Source organism: Drosophila nasuta, chromosome 2R, assembly GCF_023558535.2.
Source record: "Drosophila nasuta strain 15112-1781.00 chromosome 2R, ASM2355853v1, whole genome shotgun sequence".
Classification (NCBI taxonomy): Eukaryota; Metazoa; Arthropoda; class Insecta; order Diptera; family Drosophilidae; genus Drosophila; species Drosophila nasuta.
In genome coordinates this window covers 2,291,171-2,303,413 of record NC_083456.1, presented here as the reverse complement: position 1 = coordinate 2,303,413, position 12,243 = coordinate 2,291,171, and the positions used below count along the sequence as shown (strand labels likewise).

The following is a 12,243-nucleotide window of genomic DNA, read 5'->3' as shown; positions in this document are numbered from 1 at the left end:
ATATTTTGCTTTTCATTTTATTCAAATCGGTTAAGCCGTTTTCGGGAAAATTCAATTTTTGTGATTATTGCGCAAATTACAAATAAATTTCAATTTGGCATGGCAACGCTTAACATCTGCGAAGTTAGTAAAAAGTTAGCGTCGAATTTTTGTTTTGCAGATTTTTCAACATTTTGACTATGTACATAATTGGTCAATACCTTAAAAAATAGATAATTAACATATGTATAATTTCCCAATATATACTACATAGCAAATTATCAGAGTTTCCGAGAAAATTCAAAATAACATTTACATTTTTCGATTATACGCTCTCCTAGACTTTGTCTGAGAAGGCGCTCATTGCTATAATATAAACATAAAAAATTCGAATGCTTTGCAATTTTTTTTATTCAAATCGTGATATTCGTTTTCGAGAAAATCGCATTTTAGTAGAATAGTACACATTTTTGAATTTTTGCGCGTTACCTAAAGTAGTCAAAACGTTGCCAAATTTAAAAAATGGCGATCATGCACATACCTATTTATCATATTTATTACCCATATATATCCCCAACTTATTGGCCATGTCGCGCTATTTCATTCTATTCGATTCAAATAGACAAATATTTTGCTTTTTGTTTTATTCTAATCGGTTAAGCCGTTTTCGGGAAAATTCAATTCTTGTGATTATTGCCAAACTAATATTACCATGGTGGCAACACAACAACTATCTACCCAGCAGAACTGGAGGTGTCGATTGGCCATGGGTAAGTACTTACCTCGCCAATCACTACTACAATCTCATTACAAAAGATTCTTGAACAGCCGTGAACTGGTCACACAAGTGTTTCGCTCTCTGCTCTTTAAGCTCTCTTCCCTTTTGTATTTTTGACAGAGAACGGACAAGTTGTAAAGTAAGTAAAGAAATATAACAAGAATTAATTTAAAACAAAACAACCACTCGCCTTATTTTATTGATTCACTTGTTCTTTTCAAGATGAGCGGCAACCAAGCGGTCGTGGTGCTAAATTGCCGCGTATGCACCCAGGCATGTAAATAGTAAGGTGAGCATCTTTGCCACCGTTGTGCTGCTCTCTCTGGCCCAATCTCGATCTCACATTTCAGCGATTTGTAGTATTTACTAAATACTAAATCGCTGAAATGTGAGATCGAGATTGGGCCAGAGAGCAGCACAACGGTTTCAAAGATGTTCACCTTTCGCTTTGGCTTGTCATATGAGCCGCAAGATGGCGCCGCAGCACGTTTGCCACAGCAAATTTGCATGGCTTGTTTGCCATTGGCCAAGCAAGCATACATTTTTAAGCGCACGGCCATCGAAGCCAACAAACTTTTGCGTTTGGGCCTCAACAAAAATGCCAATAGCCACAACAATAAGAACAGCAACAGTGCTGCCGCTGCCTCCGCCAATCAACAGTATGTTGTGAACGAGCTGCTGGGCGGCAACGGCGCCAATGAGGCCGAGGCCGAAACCGAGGAGGTCGAAGAGGGATCAGATGGTCATATCGGGCGAAGAGCCAATCGATAAAGTAATTGAGCCATTTAAGTGCGACGAATGCATCAGGGCATTACCAACCAAGAGAGGCCTCAGTATCCATAAGCGTGTCCATAACTGATTTCAGTAACTGCAATTTCAGTGCATGTTGACGAATTGAAGTTATATACCCCGGCCATAATTCCATTCGATGCTTACTATCCAATACAATCTACAAAATTTCATACCATATTAAAATATATATAAAAAAATTACACATTTTATTGCTTACCTTGGTTTGCGGGTCGAAATAATTGCGAGACACTATTTGAAGTTGCAGGCCTTCCATAGCACGACGCAAAATCAAGTTAAGAACTTGTAACTGCTGAGGATCCATTGCCTCATCCTACGCTCCTTATTTTAATGCTTGATTTTATTCTGTCCTGAACGACTTTGTCAAGAGATCCAAAACATATGGACTATTAGGTGTGTCCTTGAACTTGGTGGTGCAGAACAACACTGATCCATCAAAAATATATCCGCCTAATATATTACTGTGCTCTCTCAATAAGCCCTGACGTAGGAATGTATTATCAACATCGGGCGAGAAATCAACACGGTACTGATAAAGCGACCAATTGGGACGCTTAAGAAATTTGAAGTAATTTGTTTGAACAGTGATTGGTTTGCCTGTAGTACCCATTTTAGTAAGCAGACCACTGGGACGAGATCGCACAATTTCGGTAATTAATCGTCGTCCACGCACCGATCCACGAGGGTCACCTACTTATTGAAAATATTGATTATTAATTCCTTGGATTACGATTTTTATTATATATTAATTTACCCTCAGCAGCCCCAGTATCGCCTAGAGTAGCTGGGTTACATATGGGCCGCCTAGCCTCAGCTTGCTGCGGTACTGGTGCATGACCCTGAAAAAAAATAATTTAGATGATAATAGTCAGTCTTACATGTATTTATGTATTATTCTTTGAAAATTATAAGAATGCATGATAATCATGATAATTTATAGTCATATTTAGTGAAAAATATTCCACCGTTGAAAATACAAAAGGGAAGAGAGCTTAAAGAGCAGAGAGCGAAACAGTGACCAGTTCACGGCTGTTCAAGAATCTTTTGTAATGAGAAATACCAAATTGGTATATTTCAATACACCTCCTCAAAAGATATTTTGAACACTAAAAAAAACTAGTATTACAATAATATTCTTATTCGGACAGTTGTATATTCTGGGAACAATAATAATGATTCATATTCATCTAGAAATAGTTTTAAACAAATTAAAACAAACTAGTTCTAGGATTAAGGGAAACCCAGTAAAACCTTAATCAAATCATTGGTTAATCAATGATATGTAATATGTTAGAAATACTCACAAAATAAAAGCACTGTGCTGTTTGGAGAACAGAATAAGACTATTTCTATTTCGTCAGTGGCAATTTATTACAAAAGGCATGAACATGTGTGTATGTCAGAATCTATGTATAAGTGTATTATCGTCAGAGTTGCATAGAGTAGGCTTGGAGTTGCATAGAGTAGGCTTGGAGTTTCCCCGGATCGGCATTATTCCATGTGGCCGGAGAGAGGGCATGTTAACTCCTCCCCAGTCCGAAGAGAAGGCCATACAGTCAACCATAGGCGGGAATGGCCGGAACGGAGAAAGATGGCTCGGTGACGTGTTGTTGGTATATGCCACGAACTCCGACGATATTTTGAATTTTACAATTTTTGGGTTGTGTTCTTAATGTATTGTTTGTCGGTGTTATGGTTTCTAGGATGTTTACTCAGACACTTCTAGAAAAGTTTAGTTCAGTTTAGTTCAAGCTGTCCATACTCGTACGCTTTCTCGATCGTCTCTGGCCTTTGGTTTCTAATGGCTGACCTAAGTGGGTCCTTAAATCCAACTAGGAATGTATTTAGGCAGAATCTGTCATATTGGTCACGTTTGGACGCGAGGGAGTGTCCACTAGGGTCTGCTTCTCTGGCCAGTGACATCAATTCACTTCTTATTCTCGTGGCTGTGAAATATAATCTTCCCATACTGAGTCCATCCGGAAGAGAATGTAACTCTCTAACAGGCATTTCTTCTGTCTTCTTGCTGGAGTATAGTCGCTTGAGATTTGATTTAATGTCATCCCAACTGAGGAGTACATCGCAGACACCCAGTGCTTCGTCTGCTCTGCCTTTAATTTTGTCACGGATAGTTCCTAGCAAGTACTGTCCGCATGTTGCTTTGTCCACTGATCCGGCTAACAATAGTAGCTGTTCTACTCTACTTATAAATCTCTCAAGATTGTCAGGTGGGCCTTCATAGGTGGGTAATTGATGTACAAGGCCTAGTAATTGATGTAGATTCAGGCTTGTGCTTATAGGAATAGATGAATCCATAGCGTTGAATTATTATTTGTTTCTTACTCTTTCCTGTGTAATAGTCGTAGTTGCTTTGGCTGACACAATCTGGTACGTTTTGCACTCTATAGTATATACTGAGTATAGTACCATATCAATATACCAAATATAAATTTCACTATATTTTTTTATATTTTGTGGTATATCAATTTAGTACTGTACTGTCTCTTTCTGATTAGATTTTCTACACAACCTTAGAAACTTGATTTACCATAATTATAAAACTATGAACATACTATGTATATTAGAGCATAATTGAAGAGCTATATTATGACTGCAACTCTTCTGAATTTACATACATATATATATATATATATATATATATATATACAAAATGATTGCCCTGCAGTTCTGAGCGCTAGTTCGTTGCTGGGGAAATAAGCACATACTAGCAGACCACCACTAGTTACAAAGTGGCACCTAGTAATGCGTTCTTTAATTTCCGTTTTTGTATGAAATGCACCCATGTAGTGATTGGCAAGGTAAGTACTTACCCATGGCCAATCGACACCTCCAGTTCTGCTGGGTAGATAGTTGTTGTGTTGCCACCATGGTAATGTTAGTTTGGCAATAATCACAAGAATTGAATTTTCCCGAAAACGGCTTAACCGATTAGAATAAAACAAAAAGCAAAATATTTGTCTATTTGAATCGAATAGAATGAAATAGCGCGACATGGCCAATAAGTTGGGGATATATATGGGTAATAAATATGATAAATAGGTATGTGCATGATCGCCATTTTTTAAATTTGGCAACGTTTTGACTACTTTAGGTAACGCGCAAAAATTAAAAAATGTGTACTATTCTACTAAAATGCGATTTTCTCGAAAACGAATATCACGATTTGAATAAAAAAAATTGCAAAGCATTCGAATTTTTTATGTTTATATTATAGCAATGAGCGCCTTCTCAGACAAAGTCTAGGAGAGCGTATAATCGAAAAATGTAAATGTTATTTTGAATTTTCTCGGAAACTCTGATAATTTGCTATGTAGTATATATTGGGAAATTATACATATGTTAATTATCTATTTTTTAAGGTATTGACCAATTATGTACATAGTCAAAATGTTGAAAAATCTGCAAAACAAAAATTCGACGCTAACTTTTTACTAACTTCGCAGATGTTAAGCGTTGCCATGCCAAATTGAAATTTATTTGTAATTTGCGCAATAATCACAAAAATTGAATTTTCCCGAAAACGGCTTAACCGATTTGAATAAAATGAAAAGCAAAATATTTGTCTATTTGATTCAAATAGAATGAAATAGCGCGACATGGCCTATAAGTTCTGCAAATATTAAGAATAATTTGATGATAGCGTTAACATAAAGTTTTGCCGCTAACAGTGATCAATTAAACTGCAAAATTACGATTTAAATAAGAATATAAAATTGCGTATATTTATTAATTATAACAAAGTAATATATATATAAATAGAGTATTTAAATGTAATTTTAAATTATAGTAATATTTGTTTCATTTAGTTATTTTCGGCAAGTATTTGAAGTCCCGCCAAAGTCCAAATGGTGTTATTTAACACTGACTGGTTCCACGCTGGTTCCAGTGATTTGATGCACCTGCGAAATGAACTTGTTTTTGCGGGTTAGGAAAAGGTCAATTTTCTCAAAAACAGATAATTGGGATTTCAACCAAACTTGCTATATATCTTCCTTATAGTTGTATCTACGAAAGTATAATGTGCGCTATGGCCGACAAGAAAGTCAAAAAAAAGTTACGGTCATTAATCGGCAGCATTGATTTTTTGTGTTCATTTTGTATGGGGCTGGAGCTGAGGTTATCGTACTTTTTCTCAAATATCTCAAAAACGAAAAGTTTTAAAATTATGAATTTTTGAGGGTATATTTATAAAACAATACTCTATAACTTGTTATAAGCCGATTTGGCCGACAACTCGTCAAAGCCGAGATATTTGCAAAAATGTTGCTACCCCAATTTTTCAATCACGATTTTAGTGCATAAATACTGCATGAAATTTGACGAACATGGATTTAATAGAAAGATAATTTAATTTTCTATTGTTTTGCATTCAAACTTTTTTAATTTTAGTTTAAATACCACGTAAAAAGACGAAAATAAAAAGTTTTTTTTAGCCGATATTTTTTTATCGATATGTTACGCTAAAGTTGCGGAGCTATTTTGACGCACATCCAAATTATATAAATTCATTGAGAATTATTATTAATACAATTATACTTTAAACCGTGGTACATAAAAAAAAATTATCATCATTACAAATAAAATAATATTCTTTTAATCATAAACAGAAACGACAAAACAGCTTCGTTTGCATTGATCGATCTCTCTCCGCCTTTTTTGTTTTACGTGGATTTCTAGACATAAAAACTTCATTAATAGATATTGTTTAACCTTTATTTTTGATAGGCTCTCTATATGTCCATATTTGACTAAGTTCCCTTGCACATAACAACAATTATCCATTTGTCGTTCTTGCAAATTTTCAGCGTGGACGCTTTTACACATATCAGTTTTATTGTTACTTATTAAATATTTACAAAAATCGTAAAAACCTAAATAATAAACCAATTACATTATCCAAATCATAATATATTATATTTTTAAGAAATGTTTGAACTCTTCATGAAGGTTTTTTTTTACGTCAATTATATTGAATGAAAAAAATTATATCGGCAGTATTTATTTCAATAAGATGTTAAACAATTCGCGATCAGAAGTTTTGTTTAAAATTTTCTGTATAGTCTCAATGATCTGAACAATCTGCAACGAAACTTTGTCCATGTATATTAAAAAAAATCATCATAATATATGTACATAATAAATGCGGAAATAACGGTAATAATTATAAGAATATTTCATAAGTTTTGCGAGCACAACAACAACGTCAGCTAACAAACTAGAGCGCCAATGTACAAAAATCTCAAGAAAACATATGAAAACACTTGGCCCTCGATTAACACGGGGTTACATTCCTAGAAATCCTCATGTTAAGCGTGTTAAATTTGGTCTGTTTTTATAAAAGTTTCATACATTTGTTCAAAATTAACCAAAAGTTACTATGCATATGCCTTTAATAAATGCATAACATTAATATTTTCAAAATTAAAAGTTGGTATTAAATCAAAAAAGTTGCTTCATCTATTTAACTATCAGGTTAAAGTTTACAGAAATCTAAAAATGTTAAATGTTTTTGGTGGCATTTATAGTTTAAGCCGTGTAAAACCGAGTTCGTGCTAAAAGAGTCCGTGTTAAACGAGGACCAAGTGTATAATCTTGTGCTAACAGGAAATGTATATTAGACGCAAACTCCATAAATATTCTTGATGAACATTCGAGTTGATCTAGCTATCTGCTTTCGATTTTTTCCACATCCATCTCCGGACTCGCAAATAAAGATATTAATAACAATCACAATTTTAACAAGTAAGAAAGCTACAGTCGAGTCTGCTCGACTGTGAGATACCCTCCACCCATATGAATAAAAGGAAAATATTAAGGTATTTATTTTTAAATATACCAAAATAATATTCCACAAATATACTAAATAAATAATATAAATAAATAATATCCACAAATAAATACTAAATATTCCAAATGTTAGTTTAGGTATTTTGATGTAGTACTACATTTAAAATATACCATAGAGTGCAAAAAATACCAAATTGTTATCCAAAGCAACTATGATCCCACTGCAGTAGGCGTTTTCCCCATACAAAATTTTTCTTTAATATTTTCGACGTTATTAATCTATAACCTTACTTTCAGGAGTGGTAAAGACTGTAGATATTATTGTATGTACCAATCCTGCAGTTCTGATCAGAACTTTAAAATTCGCTCTAGTTATAAAATTACATTTGGTTTTCGATTTTTGTCGATTTGCAGGACCCTAAGTCTGCGTGGCAACAATAAAAAAGTGCTTTCAAAAAATTATATTTCTATCTTTTATAGTCTCTAAGATCTAGGTGTTCATACAGACGGATGGACAGTCTGGCAGACGGACAAACTGATAGACGACATGCCTGTTACATACATTTCCTGCCGGCACAAAGTTATAATCGTGTACACAACATAAAATTAATTTTTATGACGTTACAATTGATGCAACCAGAAAATAGCAGTTTGTTAAGAATTATTCGATATACCCATGATACAATTATAGAAGGTAGTGCCGTCGGAAAAAGCTGTCCGACTTTAAACATAACAATGAGTGCGAGTGAAAGAGTCTCAGCACAGCAGTGTGAGCGAGACGAAAATGAAATGCGCATTAACCCTTAGACGATGATATTAATATTTACATATTTTGAAGCTAATATTAATGTCTTTTTGACATATTTCTAAAATGTATGTTGTTTATGAATAATATTAACAATATATATGATAATTCTCTAATTCTCGAAATGTTTTAATTCTATCCGTATCTACGGCATACATTGCAAAATGTCATTTTGCATAAGGGTTAATTGCGCTAAAAAATTCGTCCGCAGACAACCTCTTGCGTCGAAATACGAATGCGTACTGACGGAAGCTTTTTCCGACGGCACTACCTTCTATAATTGTATCATGGATATACCTATTGTGCGAACACCCTTGTTGACCGGACAATACCGTGTGTGTCCTTATTTACTTATGTCTATATAATTATAACAAAAATTTATTTAATAAAATTTTCTGCCTAAAAGTATGCTACGTTTTATTGTGTTTATTTAATAAAATATTCTGCACAAAAGTATCCTACTTTTTATTGTGTATACAGATTCATGGCATGGTGTTATTTTATAGGTTCTGCAATATATAAGAATAAGCAATTTGTTGGTTTCAAAATAAGACTTAAAATGCACACCAATTAACTTTAATTTAATCTATCAACTGCTCGAGAAGGCACTGAGAACACTAGAATATTCATAATTTTAAGTAAATCTAAATGATTGAGGAAGAGTAATTGGAATTCGCCTAACTTCTCATTTCGTTTTTCCACCTTGCCGACAGCCGCAACGCCGAAAATATTCTCGTTTAGTATTGACTCACTCGGGATATTGGAAGCAACGCGACATGTGCGCGCTGTTATAATTAGGTTAAACATATGAACGCACACTTGCACACATATATACGTAAAATATTTCTCATACATGGACTTCGGGTCTATATCTATGACGTCGTTGTGCGATCTTTGACTTGAAAATTGCAGTAAGAAGCCGGATTCCTAAAAAAATTAAACATTATTATTCGTGCAAGCAAAGTGTAAAGACCTTATAAAGGTATTTGAAACTTACGTGATTGTAATCTGCACACCCTCGAAACCTAGCAACCACAACAACAGTAACAATTTATTTATTGCAATTTCTCGTTAAATAGTGTATTTTCTGTCACAATAATTGTCCAAACGAATCGTCCATCCTACCTACATATACATATATCACAGACAAGTATATAAAATGTCTGATGTAAAATACGTTGTGGTGCTACCAAATAATCCTGAGTACGACAGGGTAACTGAAGTTGCGATACGAGGAACTTTACTCCAGGAACCTCAGCAGTAAGTGCAATTATTTTACAAAAAGGATTTCAGAAAATCAATGAATTGCCTTAAAGTCTCTTGTGTCTCGCGTGCCAACTATTTAGTGATAAACAAAGCTATTTAATGAATTTATGATACACACTTGCATTTGTATATCATATGTTGAGTGCCTCAATAGGTTAAATACTTTGGTTTTAAGACATCGTCAAATGCTAAAATATGTTGGTACTTAAATAGCTCATGGCATTTGTATATCAGATCTGTTCCTATCATCAATGACATCATCAACATAAAATTCAAGCACAGACAGACACGCGTTGAAGATTCCGCTAAATTGACGACAACAGCAATTGCTTTTAAGAACAACAATAAATTACGGGAGAACAGAATATGAATATGCGACTATTAATATACGCTTTAATTGTTGCCAATTAACAAGTCCTAAGTGATCGATAATTCATAAGCTACTTATGCCAAAAATTAGAATTCGTTTAGTTTCTCTGTCTATTCTTCAATATTCGTTTCGTTTGTCTTTGTTTTTGTAAACTATTTATATGGGTAACTGAGTTTTTCGCTATCTGATAATAACAATACATTGATTGCAAGTATATTTACTTTTTGATAAGAATGATAGGGTCTTCAAATACACATGTCAGTTGTGACTAACATTTGGTTGCCAGCTACTGACACAATTATTTGTATGACTGTACAACTTTCTTAAAATTTTTTTGAGGATTCTTAATACTAACAGGGAAATACTGCAAATATTGTTTGTAATTTTTGTTCTACGAACCAATTAATACAATCGTAGAAAATGAAAATTGTATAACAATGTTTAAAATTAGCGGATATTTCGTCATTTCGTGTGTGACGTCGAAAGAGTTAATTACTTACAGGCATTCAAACATCCCGTTTTTATCACCCCTTCCAAATCGATTAGCTGAAGTGCTAAGTGCCAGCTTTAAAATGACATCTTATTAGCTAATTCACACCTCGACGTAATCATTGAATAAATGATTAGTGTTTATTATTATCAAATAATTATCAAATTAAACATTTTTTACAGGTTTTCCATCAACTTCGTGAATAGCCCAAGCTGCACGGACAATATAACATATCATTTCAAAGTAAATATTCCATCGCAGAAGATCATCCAGAATTATAAAAGCGATGGCGAGTGGAGTGCATCGGAACAGCAAACTGTTTTAAATATATTCGATGGTAAAAGCGATTCAAATAAGTCAAAAAACCTTGGTAATATTAACGGCGGTCTTGATGCCGCAAATAACTATTCGTTCACAGAAGCCGCATTTTCACTAGAGTTTAAATTAGACTATGAAAATTCTAGTATACGCGTCCATCAAAGGCGTGGAAAAGGCGCTAACTATGTTACAGAATATGAGACCTTCTTTTCACTCTCTGAAATTCAGTCCATTCAAGTATGGGGTGATATCAAGAAAATTAACCAGTTCTCTTTGAATTACGATTGAGTGATGCTGGATTTTTCCCCAAAATAAGCTTTTAAGGTTAGCCTCACACAGTATTTTCCTGTTTTGTATGTTTTGTGTAAGATGTAGATTATTTAGTTGGGTTCGTTAAGTTTCGTTTGGCTTGGTATGGTTTGGTACGGTTTCGTTTCGTTTTTATTCATTCGTTTTGCTCTTCATTATTAAATTGCACGTTTTATTTTGCTCTCACAAATATCAAACACTCACGACTATTTCGATTGCAGCTACATTTCTTGTTAATGAAATAATTAAAAACACGATGCGCCTGAGCGTATGCAACGCTTTTGCACACTTCAACCGAATTACTTAGAATATAATTAGTTATAATAATATGCGACAATAACTGTTTCCAGGGCCTTGCGAATAGTATTAGATTAATTGTAATTGTAAGAAATTATACATTGAGTGATTAACATACATTAAAGCCAAAGACTTTTTTAATTTTAATCACAGTGCTGAACTAGCTTATAGTTAGTATTATTGCCATCGCTTACACACTATTAAAAGTATTCAGTAAACGGAAAAGCACTTGCAATTGCATCCAACCACAGCTATATTATGTTCTAAAACGAATTCCATTAAATGTTATTTATTGTTGCCAAATTACTCTCAATATTGTTTCATTCAAAGATTTCAGATTGTGTTGCATTGGTTTTCTCTGGAATCGTGCCTGAATTGCATCTTCACTAAAATTAAAATTCAACAAATCTGTTGATATTCGAGGAAAACCGAATGATTTAAGGATAGCGAAAAATTGTTTTTCTTTTCATTCAATTCATATTTTCCTCACATAATATAGGGTAAACAACGGATGTGCCTGCCCCGTATGTTGTGGGAATAACGCAATGAACTGAGCTCTACAAACAATAATAAATTTACTATTCCATAAATTACATTACTGTGTATGTTTACGTTTATACTTTTATATTCAATGTTTTCATTTTCCATTCCCACCGAGTAGATGTGGATGGTACATAGTAATACAAATGCGCTTATCTCTATTCTTATCTATACAAATATTTACAATGAAATATGATAATAAAACAGAAATCTTAAATCGCAGATATAATGCATTCTTGTTATATTGGTGACATTTACTTCTATTTATAAATTTTAGGAAAATATAAATTGTTAGTATAAACAAACAGGTACGCACCTGGAGCTTTTATTATAGAGACGTCATTCTCTATTACCTTCTCATGAAATTGGAAGTGCTCATAAAATCAGAACATGCTGGGATTGTTTAGGTTCTAAATACTAAACATAAACCACAAAATAAAATAAAAATATGGCCATGAATTATAAATTATTAA

The 12,243-nt window shown here is 33.7% G+C and overlaps 1 protein-coding gene across 4 annotated transcripts; it reads left to right on the top strand.

Moving 5' to 3' along the window:
- Positions 1 to 8,915: 8,915 nt before the first annotated feature.
- Positions 8,916 to 12,199, top strand: LOC132784363 (uncharacterized). Of its 4 annotated transcripts, none has more exons than XM_060789925.1 (4): positions 8,916 to 9,162; positions 9,260 to 9,440; positions 10,489 to 10,948; positions 11,561 to 12,199. In XM_060789925.1, exons 2-3 carry the CDS (start codon positions 9,340 to 9,342, stop codon positions 10,910 to 10,912), a joined length of 525 nt encoding a protein of 174 aa, XP_060645908.1. In that variant the 5' UTR covers positions 8,916 to 9,162; positions 9,260 to 9,339; the 3' UTR covers positions 10,913 to 10,948; positions 11,561 to 12,199. The 4 variants fall into 4 exon arrangements, with proteins under 4 accessions (XP_060645908.1, XP_060645906.1, XP_060645909.1 ...); XM_060789923.1 differs by lacking the exon at positions 11,561 to 12,199 and adding an exon at positions 11,155 to 11,554; XM_060789927.1 differs by lacking the exon at positions 11,561 to 12,199 and having other exon boundaries at positions 8,917 to 9,162; positions 10,489 to 10,643; positions 10,725 to 11,554.
- The last annotated feature ends 44 nt before the right edge of the window (positions 12,200 to 12,243 follow it).